This window comes from Plecotus auritus (genome assembly GCF_963455305.1).
Source record: "Plecotus auritus genome assembly, chromosome: 3".
Classification (NCBI taxonomy): domain Eukaryota; kingdom Metazoa; phylum Chordata; class Mammalia; order Chiroptera; family Vespertilionidae; genus Plecotus; species Plecotus auritus.
In genome coordinates, this window is record NC_137772.1 from 169545098 (window position 1) to 169564542 (window position 19445).

The window sequence follows — 19445 nt, forward strand, 5'->3', positions numbered from 1 at the left end:
CGTGTCTTCATTTATTTCCCTGTGTCATCGTCATTTTTTCTCAGTTTCCAGCTGTCTCACACCATCACATTGTCCCCGTTTCTGCTGTGGGCTCTGACTAATACTAATATGTAATTTTTTTTGTAGAATGCTTTAAATACCCCCTGTCCCTTCCTATGTATTTCCTCATAGACTGTCTGGTCTCAGCTTCTCCCAACCCAGTGTCTGCCTTTAGGGAAGAAGCAGCTCCTATATTTGCAGTAAAATTTAGATCTGTGCGCTGTGAGTACAAACGGCTGCCTTTGTTTCTGCCCCTGATGTCTCTCCTTCCTTTCACAGCCTCTGCCTTTCCTGCCTCTTCCCTGCTCCACCACTGAGCTCACTGCCCCTTGAAGCTGGGGTCTCCCTCCTCCCCACTTCCCACCACCTGCAGGCAGCTGGGGGTCCCAGGCAATCATGCTTCAGGAGACCGGATTAACTTTGCTTCTTGCCTGCAGGTTAATCTTGCTCTTGGAGCACAAGCCATGTGTTCTGGCACCACCTGCACTGAGCTGAGATAGGACCCAGGGTGAGGGGCTGTGTACTGAGCGGGGGCGGAGGGGGGGGGAAGGGGGACCTCTGGCCAATCTTATGCCACCTCCAGCACCTCCCTCCATCCCTGACTTCTCAGAATCAGACTGAGGAGATCCCGTGTGACTGAGGGGGTGGTGACCACAGCCTGACCGCCCCCGCTGTCCGCTCATCTCCTGCTCCCAGGGCCCAAATTGTCGCCACTTTTCCAGTGAAGTGTCTGGTCATTTTCAGAGGCAATTTCAGGAGAATATGCAGCTGCTGCTCTTTACCCTGCTTTTCCTGTCCCTGGGGCTGAAGGCGCTGTCAGCTTCCTGGGCTGGGGGTGGAGGGAGTGGGAGGGACCAGGATCCCTGTCCTCCCTCTGTCCCCCCCCTCAATCAGATGGATGGATGCTAGTTTGAAGGACAGAGGGGTTCCTCTCCTTCTTTACTCTCCATCTCTTCCTCTCTTCTGTCTCTGCCTCTCTTCTTTTGTGGAGCCCAGGAGTGTGTTTTCCTCTTCTGAAGCCAATAGGGGCTCAGTTTCCCCGCTGTGTTAGAGGCTCCAGTTGGACCTTGTGGTGGGAGAACCTGGAGTTCTGCAGCCCTGAGCCCACCCACTCTGCCAGTCCAGCATTCTCAGTCTAATTTGTTTCAGCCTCGGAGGGGCACTAACTATCCTGCAGTTCCCCAGGACTCCTTTCCAGCATCTCACAGCTCACACCAGCTCTCACTCAGCTTCCCGCTCCACCACTTCTTCCCAGGCTCTGAGGGGCTCTTTGAGACCCTTGCTCTGAGGGTGGCCTCCCAGCTGTCTCCTGGCTGCAGAGCTCCATTCTTCACTGGTATCTCCAGCCAGTGTCACCTATGGACTCGGCCCCTCCTCCCCGCCCAAAGCACCCCTCCAGGGTGTGGCACCCAGGTTGTGCATGTGGTGGACGTATGCAGGTCCCTTGTGTACATGAGCACATACTGAGCTGGCCTCCACCTCTTCCCTCTGGGAACAGCCGACTAAGCTGCCTCATCTCTGCTCAACTGTTCACACCTTTTCCTGGCCTCACCCTCAACCCTGCCCAGCAGCAAAGGAGGGAACTGCAGAGGGAGGACCTGCCAGGGACCCTGCCCTCTAGGCCAGTAACAGCATCTGAGATGTGGCTCAAATAAAGAATGGTGGTCAAAGGAAAAAGCACCTCGGTGCTCTGTAGCTGCACCCCCACTTCACATGCCATTTGCATGTGATTTGTGAGCAAAATGAAGCCTCGCCTGCCCTAAGCATCTGAGAAGAGTGAGGAAACAAAATGGAGTCACCATAGCCAAACGAACAAAATTACTTAAATCAGAATGGGCTGAAGCATGAGGAGTAGATTTTGTTTTATTTTAACTAGCCTGAGAACTTAAACATTTCAGTGGTGCGTCCATGCCTGGAGATATAAAAAATTCCTATAGACAACCCTCTGAAGAGCTTAGGAAAGAATGCTCCCATGTCCAGACCACCTGATACTTCTTATCTAGACCACAGGACATCTGGAGGGTTACCGTCTTGGGCCAATCCAGAGGCTAAGAATGCAGAACTGGTTCTTCTCAAGAATGTGCTTTTTACTATAAGAACTCTTAACTTTTTTCCTCAGGACTCTGGGTGTTAAACTGGAAGTGTTTTGTTTTGTTCCTCTCCAATCTGCAATCTTAAGACCCTTGAATAAAACGTTGTCATCTAATTCTAGCAAAGCCCCCTGATACATTTTTGCTTGGTGGGCACCCCCAAAGATGCCCTCCTTCATCACCTCTGACTTAGTTTAGCAGCAGCTCTTTCAAGTCCCTGCTAATCCCAGAGATCAAGGGGTGATCCATTCTCCCTGCCATTCCCTTGCTGCCCCCACCCTTGGCTCCTGCTGTACTCTGGGAGACGCCACATCATCAAAGGACATTATTCATGGTGAACCTTTGCTGAAGCCCAGCTTCCCTGGTGCCAGGGCTTGGGGGCAGGGTTGGATGGGTTGGTGAGGGAGGGAGGCTGATGCAGAGCTGGGACACAGGAGGCTTTAGTTTTCAGCCTTGACTTTCCTCCTGCATTCCCAATTCTCTCCAGCCCACCCTGCTTGGACCTCCTCCAGATTGGTGGGAGGGAACAGGTGGGAGATGGCTAGGTCCAATTAGAGCAGCCCCTGAGCTTCTCAGAGACATGAGCCAGTCATGCCATTTACATGACAACAGCCTCCCTCTTCCCTCCCCCATCCCATCAAAGGCTCCCAAATGGTCCTGACCCTGTCAGGTGGGTAATGGGAAGCTTTGGATGAGGCCGCATAAGCCTTTCACATAATAAAGGGGCCTTGAGACCCAGCTGCTGCCCTCACTCAGGGGTGAGCATGGGTGGGGCCCTGTGCAGTCAGAGTGACTTTTCTTCAATATGACCCAAGTCCCAGGGTGGGTGGGATGCTGGGAGTGGGAGCTACACATTTCTGGACCCTAACTGCACTGCAGAGTCCTCTATGGAGGATCCACATTGTGAATTGCAATGCAAGAAGCTGGGCTCTAGCTTTCTTTTTTGTTTTATAAAGAAAATTTTATCGAGCACCTATCATATGCCAAACATTATGGAGCTAGGGATCCAAAGCAAACAGAACCGACCAAGTCCTTGCCCTTATGATGCTGACATTCTGGTGCGGGCTGGGGTAGATATTTAGCATGTTGGATGTAGTCAGTGCATGAAGAAAAGAAACAGGTGGGGGATATGGAGTATGAAATGGTAGTAATTTCAAATAGGGTGATTGGGGAAGGTTGGTGAGCAGGAGGCTTTGTAGTAAATACACAACAGAGCTATGGTTCTCTCCCCTGTGGGAAGCCATCCACTGTTGATACTATCATGAGAGTGCACCAAGGAACACAGAAGGCTGATGGGCCTTGGACGATTAGCAGGGCTAATACCATGCACTATTGTTACATTGAGATAGCGGTGGCTCAAAGCAATTTCCTGACCTGATAACCTCAAAGTAAATGGACCTTACTGATCTTTACTGATCTTTATCGACCTTAGAGATGGTCTGTCTGCTACCTGTTTGCCGTGCTTTACTGAGGGCAAGATGTATATCTAAAAATTGAATAAAAAGTGGATAAGGCCAGGTTTTAGTGTGCCTCTCCAAGAGAGAGGTCTCTATGAGAAGAAACAAGTCATCTTTTCTGTCAAAAAGCAGTTTAGACAATCGCCATTTTGGCCTGTGTAACTTGTCAGCCACCATGTTGGCTGCATGGCTTGCAGCTCCCCTGGGGGCCACCATCTTGGAACAGCAAAGGCCAACTGCTTCCCTTAAATTAGCCAATCATGAAAGACTGTGTGCCTGAGCTCCCTTCAAGAGTGAGGGACAGGTCACTTGTGTCAGGAATTATAAAGCCAAGTAGACCACCTGCTTGGTGTGCGCGTGCTTCCAGACCATGCGTGCGCACCCTTCTATGTAGAAGTGAAGATGTTTGCCTTGCTGCCTGGCTTCCGAGTATGTTTTGTGTTTTATCAGGACCCCTGAATTTGGGGGCTTGTCCGGGATACCATTTGTCATCACAGGGAAATTGGACCCATCTCCTGAGGAGGTGTGCCCTGCTGCCAAGTTGCGGCAGCCTCGGTGAGGAGGGACAGCCGTTACCCCTGGGCAGGCTATGAGCTCGGGATCGAGAGTCAGCCAGCAATGCAGGAAGGGCAATCAGGTAACCTCATGCATGACCCAAGATGGGAAATTGGATTGAGTACTATTTTGGTGATTGGGTATCTTCAGAGGTCGGGCATATGTGACTGGGATGTGTCTTGGACATAAAGCGAGTGCAGAGTTCTGATCTGTGGTTTTGTTCTCCTGCAAGGTAAGTAGCCAGAGAGGGATGAAGCAGATCTCAGGGAGTACAAGAAACCTCCAACATGGGGAATTGAGTACATAGTCACAAAGGACCTGCTGAGGATGGGAAACAGAAATTCTAGGCCTACGGAATACATTCCCCTGAAATAGTTCATTGGGAGAATGCTGAGATTCTGGGGAGGCAAGTTCCGGAACCAGGGACAGAAGACATTGCTCTTGGTGTAAACTTTTAGTGTTGTGCATGCCTATATGAGAGTGTTGGTTGATGTTTTATGTCTCTTTGTTTTTTGTTTAATTTGTTTAAAGATGGAGCAAGTCCCACTTTGGGGAAGCCCAGTTATATGTGGTGAGGCTGAACACATGACAGATTACAGGCACGTCCCAGCAGCTGCCAAGAATCCTTATTCTTGGAGATTCATCCTGCTTTCCCTGGCAGGGTGTTGGCCAGCCAGAAACTCTTAGCTAGTGAGATTTCTGTCTGTATGTCTGTGATGCAATTTTGGCTAACTTTTAGGGACTTTAATGTTTTTTTATGATTTATGATTTTGCTGTGCTGGGTTAAAATTTTAAGATTCTAAGGTTAATTTAAAAGTGAAAATCTGTGAATGTTGCAACCCAGGGAAGTTAAAACAAAGGCCAGCTAATTCCAAGCCTAACAAACCATTATCTTCCCCACCTGAGGAAGTGGGAGGGGAGAAAAAAAAAAAAAAAGGCCATTTTACTCTGAGCAAAAGCCTGTAGGTTTCCAAGAGGCAGAAAGGGAGGCTGTACTTGCTGAACTTGGCAGGGTGGAGAAATTTGCAAAACCCCGCCCAACATCATGTCCATTAAACACCCAGTTGGCAGCGTTGGTATTAACAGGGACAGGGACCAGAACAGGACCAGGATGGGAAGCAGGTGGCCTGTGCCTGTTTGTGACGTCACAAACTTGTGCAGGCCAGCCAAGGCGGAACTGAGGCTGGCTATGAAGCAGTCACAACTTTGTGGCTTCTGTGCCCTTGAGGGTAGGGCAGCAAGGAAATGGGTGAGTGGTAGGCGTGTCCTCCCAGTGTTTTCTCTGAGACATTCAAAGTATATCATATTTGTGATGTTACTAAAATATAAAAATTTAATAGCCAAATTGAAAATAATTATTTCTGTGGTCAAGACCAAATCTTTAATGTTACAACTGGCTTAAGTTTTAATAATCTTTAAATTGGGTATATTTGACAGCTTTTCTGAATGTAGTATTTCGAGAATTTAACTGAGAGATCTGTGACATCTCAAGGGCTCTGAGGTGACACAAAGATCTACTCTCTCCCTAAAAAGAAATATTTTTTAACTAAATTAGACCAATACAATGTACTTGAAATTACATAAGGAAGTAAGCTATACAGGCTGGGTTGGGTAACAAGATTAATGCTTCCATGATAATGCACAGTTCTTGCTCAGGGGCATATGACTCCCAGCCAGATTAGCGTGTCCTTTCTTTGAACAGAAAGGGCAATCATGGTTATTGGTCAAGAAAATGCTTTAGGATATAATTGGCTTTAAAATCTCAAAGTTGTTAAGATATAATAAATATTTGTAAGTAAAATGAAGAATTTGGATAAAGCCTTTTCAGTAATAATTATAAATATGTTAATAATGAAAGTCCAGTCACTGAAGAGGAGACTGACTGTGCTCTCTGTTGGAGGAAGGGGCCAGCTTGTTAAAAAAAAAAAAAAAAAAAGCCTAAAAGAGAAAAAGGGCAGACAGGAATGAGACTCTTGTCCTGCCTTCCCTTTCCTATGCGACCAGGGGAATGATTTGAAAGTCAGCTATGGCTATCTGGGAAAGGGAGCACCTGGCTGGCCCTGATGTGCTTTCAGCAGATGTAAGATTTCCAAACCTGGGAGTCCCAGTGTGACTCAGAACCTAAATAAGGCCTTCAGTATTCAGCAAGGCAAAGAAGGGTCTTCCAGCTAAAGAAGGGTCCAAGACTAAAAGATCAAATGATATTAAAAATTACATTTTGTCACCAATAATTGTTCTGACATTTCAAGAAAACTACAAAGGTAGAGAACTAGAAGGATAGACGTGCAGAAAAGCTGTTAAAAGAGGCTCAGAAGACCTATGTAGATAAGAATAAGAAAGGCAAAAACAGAAAACTAACATAATTTTAAAACAAGTGGCCTAGGCAAGGGCTGACCCGGAGGGCCAGAAACAGAAGTCACAGCAGTAACATTAACATGTTATCTCTAAGGAAAAATCTGGCAGTTTAAATCCAAGCGGCTAGAGGCCTGGGAACAGCCTGCTCCCTCCTCCCCCTGCCTTTTCTCTAGCCTTATATGCCTAGACATAATTTCCCAAAAGTCTTAATTAACTTAAAGGCTTTGGAGCCCTGCTGGGTTAAATGATAAACATCTAAATATTTTTTTTAAAACTGAAACATTAATTGCTAGACATGTTTTAATTTGCCTGCTCTTAGTTTTCATCACAGAAGGTCTCTTGTACTTTGTTGAAGGTATATTTTCTTGAAAGTAAAAGTGCATTTAAAGTATGTTCATAAGTGTTAATCCAAGAAATGCTGGCTGTTTACTTTTTAGTAATCATTGAAAAATTAAGGTTTCTAAGAATGAAGAATTCTAATACATTTTAAAGAAAAGGTCTGCACAAGTTGCTGATGGTATGACAGAAAAAAAGAATATTAGAGTAAGAAATACTTAATGGAATGACTGAGGCATAGTTATGCATTTTGAAGGAAAAAGAAGGTGATTTAAAGGTGGTTATTTCTGGAAGTTGTAAAAATGTTTTTGAAAGTTGTAAGAATGCCTGCGGAAGTTATAAGAAGTTTATAAAAAGAAATGTTAAAAAGGAAATTGATTAAATGATACAGGCCAGTAAGCCAGGACAAGCAGAACAGGGAAACTGAAATATTGAAACAGCAGTTTAACAACCTTCCTAGGGTTTGAATTTTAAGAAAAGTTTTGTTGTTGTTGTTGTTGTTGTTTTTACCTAGAGTTGGCTGTAGGTGATTTCAATAGGCCCTGGAATGCCTCAAGATCTTTCTACAATGGAAACTAGGGACCAATTTCTTAAGAACTATGTACTGGGTATCTCTTCTACTCTAATCTCTCTCAGGTTAGAAGGCCTCTTGACCCAAAGCCCTCTTGAGTTTCCAGTTCATCGCCATAGACCGGAAGACAAAGTTTGTTCTAATCAAGATTTAGAAGGGAAGCAAGTTGGAACCCTCCTGTCTTGCTTACCACAGAGACTGCTGTTCAGACTGCAGAGCAAGGTTGGACCCATCACACATGGGTTAAGGGCAGACATACCTCAACTTGAACTGCCATACCAGGACATATCCCCTTGAAATTGATGCTAAAAACTGTGAGCTACGCCCTAACTGGTTTGGCTCAGTGGATAGAGTGTCGGCCTATGGACTGATGGGTCCCAGGTTCGATTCTGGTCAAGGACATGTACCTTGATTGCGGGCACATCCCCAGTATGTGCAGGAGGCAGCTGATTGACGTTTCTCTCTCATCGATGTTTCTAACTCTCTATCCCTCTCCCTTCCTCTCTGTAAAAAATCAATAAAATATATTCTTTAAAAAAGATAAAAAGCAAGCAAGCAAACAAAAAAAACCCAAAAACTGTGAGCTGTCTTAATAACCATCATGTACTGGGCTCTATTTGCTTTAGGGATCTGACAAATTGCAGGGGCTTACAATGTGGGCTGGAGAAATGTGTACAATCTGGATCATGCTTACCAACTTAAGTTATTCATTATAGATAACTTGAATGACTTGGGTATTTCAGCCTTTAGGTCAAAAGATTGGCTAGGACTAGATTTAGGAGTAGATGTCACAGGACAAATCCCATAGACCACTGCCACCACCATGCAAATAGAAGTGGGACATAAGGGAACAAATGCCTGGATGGAATGGATTAAATATTCTATAGGCGCCCTAAATAAAAGCTACTATTATGCTTGCGCAGCAGGAAGCCTAGAGGCCCAAGTGGTCTCTTTTCTACTCAGATGGACCTCAGACAGTAACAGGATGGAATGTGTGCTTGCCCTGTGTCAGGAGGAAACCGCCTGGGGAAACGCTTTCTGTAGGACTCTTGCCCTGTTGTTCCCATCCAACAGAGGTAAAGAGCCAGGATCCCTGCCCCCCCGCCCCCCTGCCCCTCAACGATCCGGCCCGTCCTCTGACGTAAACTATACCTTCTGCCTCTCAAGGTGGGGAACAGTGCTTGGAGTTTATGAGAAATTTATCCAGATGCGTAAATGGCTGAGTATCCTCAGAAGCCCATCATGCTGCACTGTCGATACCCCGTGCTGATGTCTGGTGGTGTCATGGGGGACCCTGACTTGCGGCCTTGCCCAGCAAATGAAGTGGAACTTGTGCTCTGATACAACTGGCTATCACTTTCACGTTGGCATATCATAAACCTTTTTCAATGGACAGACAACTAGGAAGAGGAGAGAGAGTCTAGGGGGCTCCTTTGATCCCCATATACGCACAGATCCCATTGGGGTTCCAGGAGGAGTGCCAGGTGAGTTTAAGGCTAGAAATTAGATTGCTGCAGAGTTTGAGTCTGTCCTGTGCTGGCGGCCCACTGTAAATAAGAATTTGGTTGGATTAATTATATTTACTATAACCAGCAAAGGCTCATTAATTATACTCAAGACGCAGCTAAAGGGATAGCTGAACAGCTAGATGCCCCCAATAGGATGACCTGGGAGAACAGGTTGGCCTTGGATCTGATTCTCAGAAAAAAGGAGGAATATGTGTAATGTTGGGGTCAGTGCTGTACATTCATCCCTGACAACATAGCTGTCGAACCGTCACTAAGACCCTAAGGCATTGGCAGCTTTAGCTGATGACTGAGCTGGAACCTGGGATCGAGGGTCCTTTCTTTGATTCACTAGAGCAATGGTTTGGAAAGGGGAAGGGAGCGATGGTGTCCACATTCACCCCTTTAATTACTAGAAGTTACAGTGATAAGATGTTACATCATCTCAGGTATGGGGAGGGGGGGGTCTTATCCAAGGGTTAATTGAAACCACATTGACCAAACAGGAAGTTAGTCTTCTCCTAGACACTGTAGAGCATGAAAGTCAATGAGTGTCAGCCGAGTTTGAAGAAAAGAGTTTAAATAAAGAAAAGGGGGGAATTGAGAAGAAACAAGTCATCTTTTCTGTCAAAAAGCAGTTTAGACAGCTGCCATTTTGGCTGCATGGTTTGCAGCTGCCCTGGGGACTGCCATCTTGGAACAGAAAAGACCAACCCCTCCCCTTGAATTAGCCAATTGCGAAAGACTGTGCACCTGAGCTCCAATCAAGAGTGAGGGACAGGTCACATGTGTCAGGGATTATAAAGCCGAGTAGACCACCTGCTTGGTGTGCGCGTGCTTCCAGACCATGCGTGCGCACCCTTCTACGTAGAAGTAAAATGTTTGCCTTGCTGCCTGGCTCCCGAGTATGTTTTGTGTTCTATGCTGCCTGGCTCCCGAGTATGTTTTGTGTTCTACCAGGACCCCTGAATTTGGGGGCTCGCCTTATTTCTAACACAAGAGAAGTCTCCACCTGGCCCCCCATGCCTTCTATATTCATATTTCTTGTCTAGTGTTTTCATTTGTGTGTCCTCCCCTCCTTCAGATCCTGAACCCCCGCCGTAAAAGGTTGTGGCACTCCCCAGTCTCAAGATGTAGAAGAGTACAAGGTCTTAAATCTCCAAGTCTCTTGGAGAGGCGGGTCACCACTTCCTCTAAGAGATTAGCTATTCCCTTGCTGGTCAAAGCTCAGACCAGGGGAGGTTTAGAGTGACAAAACCCGAACCTGAGGCTCTTCTCCAGTAGTTGTATGTCCTGGAGCATGTGAACTTTTGGAGCCTCAATTTCCTCATCTGAGAAATGGGAATATTTCCTACTCACATGGTGGTGTTGATGAAAATCAAATGAATTGTTCTGTGCCAACCTTGCAAACATTTAAATCCTGCCCCCATTGTAAGTGATGGAAGTGATGAGTGGCTCAGAAGAGGATTTCACTTGGCCGCTCCCTAATCTCTTTCAGCAGCACCTTTTCTCTCCGGGTCTCCTTTGGATCCTGACCATGACTCTGGCTCTACCTTGGGTGTGAGATAAACAGCATGAGCCTCCTCAACAGTGTGGGCCATGAACAAGAGCTTGAGAGGTCAGGGGAGAAGGTGCCTGAGCCTCAGGGATACAGATGAGAGTGGGGAAATGTAACTGCGAGGAAAAAAGAAGCAATTAAGAGACCAAGGCTGGCTTAGTTGTGGTGGTATTCTTCCTTTCTGAGATTAGGAGGTCCAGAAGTTAGAACTCTAGAAGGATGCAACTAAGTCAGGCAAACTCAGGTCAAGAAAGAGTGAGGTGGGCGCCTGAGGGGAGAGGCACTAGCCCTGGAGAGGTGGTGGATGGAGCCAGACACCTACAGGTCGCTGCATTCAATAGCATGAGAAGCACTGACCCTCAGTTGATCTGAGGACCAAGGTGATAGGCTCCCTCCAGCTGAGAAGAGAACACGGTGAAATGAGGGCTAGAGGGGATGCCAGGATCACCTCCCATCCTCAGGGGCCTGCCCCTGGCTGTCCTGGTTGTCTTGGGGGTGGGAGGGCCAGTGAAGCACCCCCTGGAATTGTTCTGCCTGGCAATCTAATCTGAAGGCTTAAAAGGCAAGGAGCTGGGGGCATGAACAAGAAGGAGCAAGGGGCCCAGAGACCACACCTATTGAGTTGGACCGGGCATGCAAATTTTGTGACAAACCACACACCAATTATTCCTTAGTGTGCCCCGCTGAGGGGCTGTTGGCAAGTGGGCTGCTGGATAACCCCAGCGCACTGAAGAGTTTGTAGTGTGTGTGTGTGTGTGTGTGTGTGTGTGTGGCTGCAGCCTAGACCCTCCTTCCCACCAGCTTCTCCCCTCCCCTCCAGCCATCCTGGGATTGGTGATTCTCGGCCCCTCCCCCGGCTCCCCCAGACCCTCCCAGAGCCTTTATCAGGGAGCTGAGATCCTGCCACATTCCCAGATCCCCTCCACTCCCCGCTTCTCTCTTCACAGCAGCAGCAGCACCAGCTTTGTGGGGAGCAGGGCAGTAATCCCGCCAGCTCCCTGATTCTACTAGACCATCCAGCTGTAGGCTCCACGCTGCTCCACAGGTAGGCACGAGCGGGAGAAGGTGGGAAGGACTGAAGCTGGCACTGAAGGACAGGGGCCAGAGTCAGAAGAAATAAAGGAAGTGGCCGCCTTTGATCCGCCTTTGATCCGGGCGCAGGGCACTGGGAAGTGAGAAGAAGGCAGAAAGAAAGGGGTTGAGAGCTAGTGATGTTTGGAGCCTGTGGCTGTGGACTGATTGTTCTGTACGAGAAAGTTTTGCCTAAGTCTAGGGGTTGCCTAGTGCTGGAAAAGAGTCCAGAATCCCTCCTCCAGCTGAGTAAGGAAACAGACCACCACACGTCCTAGAAATCCATCCTCTTCCTTTGGAGCCTCGAGTCCCGGCACTGTTGCACCTTTGCTCATTGCTGCCAGGTGCACATCCTGGGGAGATATGTCTGATGGCGGAGCAGGGAAGCCAAGCCCAGGGGACGTCCCCACTGCTCAGAGATACCCTCCCCAGACCAGGGCTGGGGCACGAGAGTCAGGGGCTGGGAAGCAGGGTCCAGCTAGGCTGCTGGTGGTGAACGTTTCCTGTGTTTTCCCTCGTCTTATGTCCTCCTCCTCCCGCCTTCCCTGCCTGTCTCTTTGCACTCTTAGCACCATGCGGAGCGCCCTGCTGTTGGCAGCCATCCTGGCCCTCAGCCTGGCTCTCGGGGCCGTCTGTGTGGAGTCACAGGAGCAGGTGGTACCCAGTAGGGGCCACAGGGAGGTAAGGCACCCCTCCGGCTGGGCCTGCCTTGGCAGAGTACTGGGCAGCATCATGGGAGCAACAGCTTTGCTGGTTCCAAAAACTGTAGGGGAAGGTGTGGTGGTGGAGGTGTGGCTGGTGGGTTGGGAGTTACCAGGTTTCTGTCAGAGGGCTGGGTTTCTCTGCTCAGCTCATGTGCTCACTGTCTTGGGCATGTCTGTAAGGATCTCTGTCCCTCTGCACAGGTTTGACACCTTGCATATAAAAGGTGCCCTACCCATCTGATTGACTGCTGGCTTGGTGATTAGATGGTACTTCCAGGGATAGGCGGGGGAGGCCAGGTTGGTCTCAGGTTCCCTATGGTCCAGCTCAAGTTCAGGGTCTGTTCCTTTGAGGTGTGTGTGTGTGTGTGTGTGTGTGTGTGTGTGTGTGTGGCGGGGAGGGGGGTTGCTGAGGGGATTCTATGTACTCCCTGGAGGTTATGAAACACAGAATTTCTCCCCCAAATGGTCATTTGTGTGCTATTTTACTGATCAATTACGTGTATTATTGGTCCTAAGATCCCAGCCCTTCCCTCTCTCCTCTCCTTGACCTCCTCTAGCCTCTGCTTAGTCAGGATAGAAAAAAATAACAACAAAAACAAGCACAAAACAGGTTAGGCCCCAGTTTCCAAAGCTCCTCCAAGAAAAGGAATAGACTTGTCAGGATAGGCTTACGGCGGGGAGCAAGGAGAAAGTCGTTTTAAGGTTTTGAAACGATAGCGATTACACTGGTACAAATGCTTTTACATGATTATAGGTGGAACTTATTACAAATTCAGGGTGTGAAGTCTAACTGCCTTTCCAGCTCAGGTCTATTTAGCATCTCATTCCAGGAGGTGGGCAGAGTGTGTGAACAATTTGGGGAAAGTGGCTGCCTGGGAAGCTGTGTGCTGGGCAGGGAGAGGTGGCCAGCCTCCCTCCAGCTGTGAGGTGGATCAGGGCACCACAGGCTGGCAGCCTTGCAGTGGCAGTAGTGGTATCACATTCAAAAGACGAGAACCAGTTCAGCCCGGCGGCTTGGCTCAATGGTTGAGCGTCAGCCTATGAACCAGGAGGTCACGGTTCGATTCCTGGTCAGGGCACATGCTCAGTTTGGGGGCTTGATCCCCAGTGGGGAGTGTGCAGGAGGTGGCCCATCAGTGATTCTCTCTCATCGTCGATGTTTCTATCTCTCTCTCCCTCTCCCTTCCTCTCTGAAATCAATTAAAAAATAAATAAAATGTAATTTAAAAAAAGAACCAGTTCAAAAAAAACACATAGGGATTACCAAATATGGGCTGGACACTGTGTCCAGAGCCCAGAGTCCCAGCTCGAGGTCGGCAGGATATCTGGGTCTATTCTTCTGAGACAAACTTGCTTCGAGTCCCTGACCCTCTTCGTCAGTGAAAGAGAGAGACTGCTGCCCCATCCCTTCTCCTGCGGGTCTGTGAGAACGAGGGAAACTGGGGAGGGAAGAGAGGAGTGCCCAGGCAGCTGGGCTGGTGTGTGTGGCAGGCATCCTGTGTCAATGTGCTTCTGTGTGTGCTCAGCAGCCCAGGGACCCGTGGACTCTGGAAGAGAGGACCTTTGAGATTCAGAGTGAGAATCTCCAATCATGATCATTGTCATTGTCTCTGCAGCTAAATAGCCTGGGGTGTGGGGTGTGCCCACCGACCACCCGCTGTGCCCAAGTTACTAAAAATAAATCACCAAGACAATTAAGAACCCCTGCTTGGAATCTGGGGTTCATCTGCAGGATGGGGGAGAAGCGATGCCTTCCTGGAGTTCTGAGGCCAGGCAGACAGGGGCGAGGGGAAGAGAACCAGAGGCAGAAACCCATGGAGATCAAGAGGCAGTGGGAGACACAGGGAGAGAACCATCCACAGACATCGCAGAGGGGGGATTTCAGGGTCACAGAGGTGTCCCCCTTCCTACCCCACCCGCCCCTAGGGCTGAGTGCCATCTGTGGCTCCGTCATGGAGCACAATCAGAGGACATCTGCTCTGTCTGATGGGCCTTTCCTGTGAGTGGGGGGAATCATGGAGGGCAACCCCATACTTGCTCACCCAGGGGGGTAAGCCCATCCTTGGGCAAACCAGTTCCTGATGTGCCAGGGAGCAAAGAACCAAAGGCCCTTCTCACTGAGGGGTGGGAGGAGCTAGGACAGGGCCCCAGGGAGAGGCTCACAGGGACCCTTGAGCATGGAGACAGCTGGCCACTGTCTCAGTTTTGCTCAGATCCTCTCACCTTGAGCAGTGAAAGCCACATCCCAGGAAGGCCTTTAGTCTTGGGCAAACAGGATGGGTCAGTCTACAGGGATGCCCACTGCGTTCCCTTTTCCAGGGCTTCTCAAGCCTTGCTGTGCATATGAATCACCTGGAGCCTGGTTAAAATGCAGATTCTATCTCAGCAGGCCTGGGGTAGGGCTGAGATTTGCATCTCTAACGCGTTCCCGGCTTTTGCAGCTGGCCCACAGACCGCAGACTTTGAGAGCCTGCTTCTCTTCCCTCCTAATCAGAGGAAATCCTGAAAGAAATAAGATGTCGGGTTCAGCTGTGATAGACTCAAGAGAAGTCTGTGTCTTGTGGGAAGAGAGTGAGTGGACTGGGTGTGAGTCTCCTGCCTCGGCCCTCTGTTTCTCTCCCATAGAAGGTCCCGAATATCGACCAGCTGCTCAAAGCGCTCACTAGCCGCAACTCAGTCTCCGTGGTGGATGAATTGCTCAAAACTCTGAGCCAGGCGAGCAAGGGTAGGAAGCAGCCTAGGGAGAGGGATGTGGGGGGGTGGGGGTGGGGCTGGGGGGCAGGATTCCGGGGATTAAGTCGGCCTGGGAGACCCCTTTAGGTGGGAGGAGATGAGATGGTTTAGTGAATAATGGAGAGTTGTGATCTGAAGCACCCTCATCATCATTTTCCAGATCCCACACACTTGTTCTTGTTTTCACAGATCCTAAGAAACGGTCCTTTCTCCAGAAACGTGAGTAGCCTCTTCCCCCTCCCTGTCTCTGCCAACCACTTGCCCAGAGCTCCGAGGGCATGGAGCCCAGTGACTGACGGCCACTGGGGGCCATGCTGGCCTTTCCTGCAGGTGACATGCACGACTTCTTCGTGGGACTCATGGGCAAGAGGAACATCCAGCCAGGTGAAAGTGTGGCAGGGTTAGGGGACGGGCCAGGACATGCAGGAGTCAAAAGCCTCATATTTGTCCTCAGAGGGAAAGACAAGACTTCTCTTAGCTACAGGGGGCTTCCCAGGCCCTTTCTCCCCAGTCAGCTTGGATCCGCAGTGCAGTGTTCCCTGGGAGCCGCCCTGGGGGACCTTTATAATACCATGGTCCTGCAGCAGCCTTTGGGCGGGGGGAGGGGGGTTAGAGAGGCTGCTTCCTCCCCATCTCCCACACCCAGCACGAGCTTCTTCCCAGCTCTGTCTTCCAGGGTTGCCCTTCGTAGCCAGTCCTTCACTGTTATTCAGGGTGAAGGTCACATCCAGAAAAATCCCTCCTAACGACACTGTTTTCTTTACCCAGGCACTCCTGCTGATGTGACCCAGGAGAGCGAGAGCGCCCCTCGCTTCCGCAGCCTCCAGTACCCCTCCAATGTGGAATGAGGTGAGGAGTGTTGGGTCGGGGGAGGAGCGGGACTGTGTGCATGCAGGCTGCCAGAGAAGCATTGCCTCTGACGCCACAGGCACTGATACTCATAAAATACACGGCCAGTGCCCAGCACACTGTCACACACATCAACACGTACAGGCACGTGCTTGTCCGAGACACCACACACACACACACACACACACACACACACACACTCTCACACACGGCCCTCTTTTTCATCTCATCTCTGTCCCCTGGTGCTTTTCTGATGGGCAACTTCTGTTTAGATTCCGTTCTCTCCTGATCTGTGCAAAAGATGGAGAGCTCGTCCTCCGTTAATTACAGGTTCCACATCCAATCCGCAGGGGAAGTGCTTTGCCTCCCAGGCAGGCTGAACGTTTGGATTATCCAGAATCTCCACTTACAGGGCCCAGTGTGTAGTGCCACTCAAGAGATGGAGGAAGAAATTCAAGGAACTCGGGAAATCTAATGGGGAGGGGCTGGAAGCTGTATCTGGGTCCTGTAATGCAGACGGGCGTGGCCTGAGTTTGAATCGGTATCTACCGCTCACTAGTGGTGTTCCCGTGGCCAAGTTCCATAACCCCCTGTGCCTCACCTTCCCCATCTGGAGGACGGGTGAGAACAGGGCGTGGCGGAGCTGTGGCTGTGAGGGCCGAGCTTAAGTCAAGTGTTCAGAACGGCGCCGCCGCCGGGCACAGCCTCCGTGCAGGTTTTGTTATGACTGTTGGGTCTGGGAGGCGTGGGCAACGTCCTCGTGCCTCCCCCCCACCCCCCCCCCCGCCCCGCCCCGGCTGCTCCGGCCTGTCTGCCTGGAGCGGTCTGCGCTGAACCCAGGCCTGAGTGGGCTGAGATCTCTCACTTGGTATGCAAGCCTGAGTCCCCTGGGAAGTGTCTAGTCAAAACACAGCCTTCCGCCTGGACACCCCTTCCCACGCTCGGCAATCGCAGCTCAACTGCTGCGCTGGCTCCAAAGACAGAGGCGGCAGGGGGGAGAATGAGAGGGGCTCGGACGCCTCGGTTCTCACAGGGAGTCGCGGGGGAGGGGGGACCCCCTGCCTGCGTGCCTATCACCCACACTCATTGGTCTCAAGGGAGACACAAGGCCCAGGAGCTGGCTGTCGCTTAAACTGCCTGTGCATGACTCCCTGGGCCCAGAGACGAGGTCCGGCCCCCCCATTCAGTGTTGGGTGAGAGGGCGCAAAGAGCCATAATAATCGTAACTCACTGATTACATGGTACTTGCTGTATCATTTTGCTCTCATTAGATGGTTATTTCAATCCTGCCGACCGCCAGATAATTACACGGGCAACTATATCTGGATGACATCCTCTTCCCCAGCGTTATGCATCAGCCATAAAGATAATTACAGTGCAATTTTTGCCATAGTATTTTATACAAATAGCAGAAACAAGTGCATTGTGGAAATCTACTTTTACTGCTTGCTGGTGAGGCCAGGCTCTTTCAGAGGGACCAGGCCCATAATTGCAAGCCTTCATCATCTCACCGCTGACGGAGCATTCTCTACCTGTGCGGTGCCAGGAAGAATAGGACACAAGGTCCCTGGTGGCTGGCATTTAAAGGGATTAGATGAAATGAATCAGCAAAGATCATTGTATCATCTGATTTCATTCATGTGAAACTGCTGAAAGAGGAAGTGGTCTCTGGGCCTGTCCTTGCCAGGGAGCGGGAGGGAGGGGGTTCTGGAAAGAGGAGGAGGGACTGGGTGAGGCTGGAGGAGCATTAGCACCAGGGCTGCGTGTATGCCTGGCTCATGGGGATGCTAGGATAATATAAACTTCATTTCTGTTGTTACATTTAAAAATATATATTTTTTTTATTGATTTCAGAGAGGAAGGGAGAGGGAGAGATAGAAACATCAATGATGAGAGACTCATTGATCGGCTGCCTCCTACCCTTGACTGAAATGGAACCCGGGACCCTTCAGTCCACAGGCCGACGCTCTATCCACTAAGCCAAACCGGCTGGGGCTGTCGCTACAATTTTTATGTGAGCCTCCATAGACCACGAGCACAGGTGTTTATAAGTAGCATCAGAATGATACTGCTGGAAAAGGGCAAGCACCTGCAGCTCGGAGAGTCCATTCTCTAGTTCAAAGGCTGAGGGACAGCTGTGCTAAGACTTCTGTTCTCTCTCCTTCCCCCTTACAGATGCCCCTCCCCTTCTCCTCTGCTCCCCCAGCAGGTGGTTGGTGGGAGTGTTACCAGACAGAAGATGCGATTTCACTTTTTTGGTCCTCGGCACTCCATTTCTATACTCCTGGCTGCATCTTGACCACCCGACCCCCACCCCCTCTGAATCCCCAGGTGCATGCACTCCCATTTCCCTTCTCTTCCCAGCCTGTACCCTTCTTGTGCTGAGACTCCTTCCCCATCCCTCTACCCAATGCTGATGTAGACAGTGCATAGTGACACCCAGTTCCAGTTGGCATTGACTGTAGATTCCCCTGGCTTCCTCAACAATAAAGGATTTTTACATATGACCTAGAGGGATGTATTTGTTTGCTTGGTGGATCGGTGTGTTTTTTTTCTCTTCCTTAACTCTTCCAACCACATCATACATACATACATATGTACATATGATATGCACACATACACAAATATATCATATCTAACTAGAATTATCTTTATTTTGTACACAGCAATTTTCCCAACAGTGCCTTACTCAGTGTTTCATACAATTAGTATCAGAAGATTATTTAGTGATTAAAAGCACAGATAAATGAATTTGGAAGATGGTTTCTTGCACTCAACGAATTTCACAAACTAGCTTCAGATAAAGAAAAAAACATATTCTGAAGCACTTCATCTGAATTTCTAGGATGGGCCCAGGAGACATTGTCCTCTGAATTTGACTCTACTTAGAGGAGGGAGCGGGGATCAAGGCTGTGCAAAGACCCAGCCACCGAGGAGGAGGCATCCAGCACTGCATCACTATTCTGCCCCAAATGTCAAGCATGGGCTCTGCGATAGGTGGTGGGGATGAGATGGGACCCAGACACAGAGTTTACAGTGTTAACCAGCCACCTTAGTTATAAAGGGAAACACTTATTTCAGACTCCTCTATAATGCTACGGTTACCAGCCTGTAACCAGTTTAGTAGTCCATGTGTAAGGCATTTAAATGAGATGTATGTGGGTGTCTTTTATTAATCTGCTGTTCTATCACAGCCCATGGGTCCCAGGGGCTCCTGTGCCCCAATGGAACAGCCTGGGAAGTCCCCAGGCTCCCTAGTTTAGCCTGGAGCAGGGGCCTTGGCCAAGCCTCTGAACTACCCTGATACAAGTCCATATTCAGCTCTCCCAAGGCAGCACAGGGCGAGGGCCAGGGAGCCAGAGGCCACTCCCTGCAGTCCCTTCCTCCCAGGGAACGTTCTCCCTTTCCAGAGCCTGGCTGGCACCTTTGGACCCATAGCTGTACTGCAGGGCTGGGCAGGAGGAAGAGCTCACCTCAGTGTCTTTGGCGTCAGGTTTATTGCTAGAGGTCAAAGAATGTCCTCACCCCAGATCCTCAAGCCTTTCTTCGGTGAGTCATCTTGTTGGCTTTTCAGAATCATCTATCCAGAGGGTTTAATTGTGTGCAGTCTGGGGACTTTATG

At 49.5% G+C, this 19445-nt stretch overlaps 1 protein-coding gene across 1 annotated transcript; it reads left to right on the forward strand.

The window, feature by feature from the left end:
- Positions 1–11379: 11379 nt before the first annotated feature.
- TAC3 (tachykinin precursor 3) lies at positions 11380–18328 on the forward strand. The gene is made up of 7 exons (XM_080662781.1): positions 11380–11511; positions 12107–12218; positions 14867–14966; positions 15164–15193; positions 15305–15358; positions 15743–15823; positions 17999–18328. Exons 2-6 carry the CDS (start codon positions 12111–12113, stop codon positions 15820–15822), a joined length of 372 nt encoding a protein of 123 aa, XP_080518907.1. The 5' UTR covers positions 11380–11511; positions 12107–12110; the 3' UTR covers position 15823; positions 17999–18328.
- Positions 18329–19445: the final 1117 nt, after the last annotated feature.

Excerpts from the sequence above, each read along its gene's own strand:
- TAC3 (XM_080662781.1), top strand. The coding sequence starts at position 12,111 with ATGCGGAGCGCCCTGCTGTTGGCAGCCATCCTGGCCCTCAGCCTGGCT. Across the intron at positions 14,967-15,163 it reads TCTGAGCCAGGCGAGCAAGG|ATCCTAAGAAACGGTCCTTT; the intron begins GTAGGAAGCAGC and ends TTGTTTTCACAG. Across the intron at positions 15,194-15,304 it reads ACGGTCCTTTCTCCAGAAAC|GTGACATGCACGACTTCTTC; the intron begins GTGAGTAGCCTC and ends CCTTTCCTGCAG.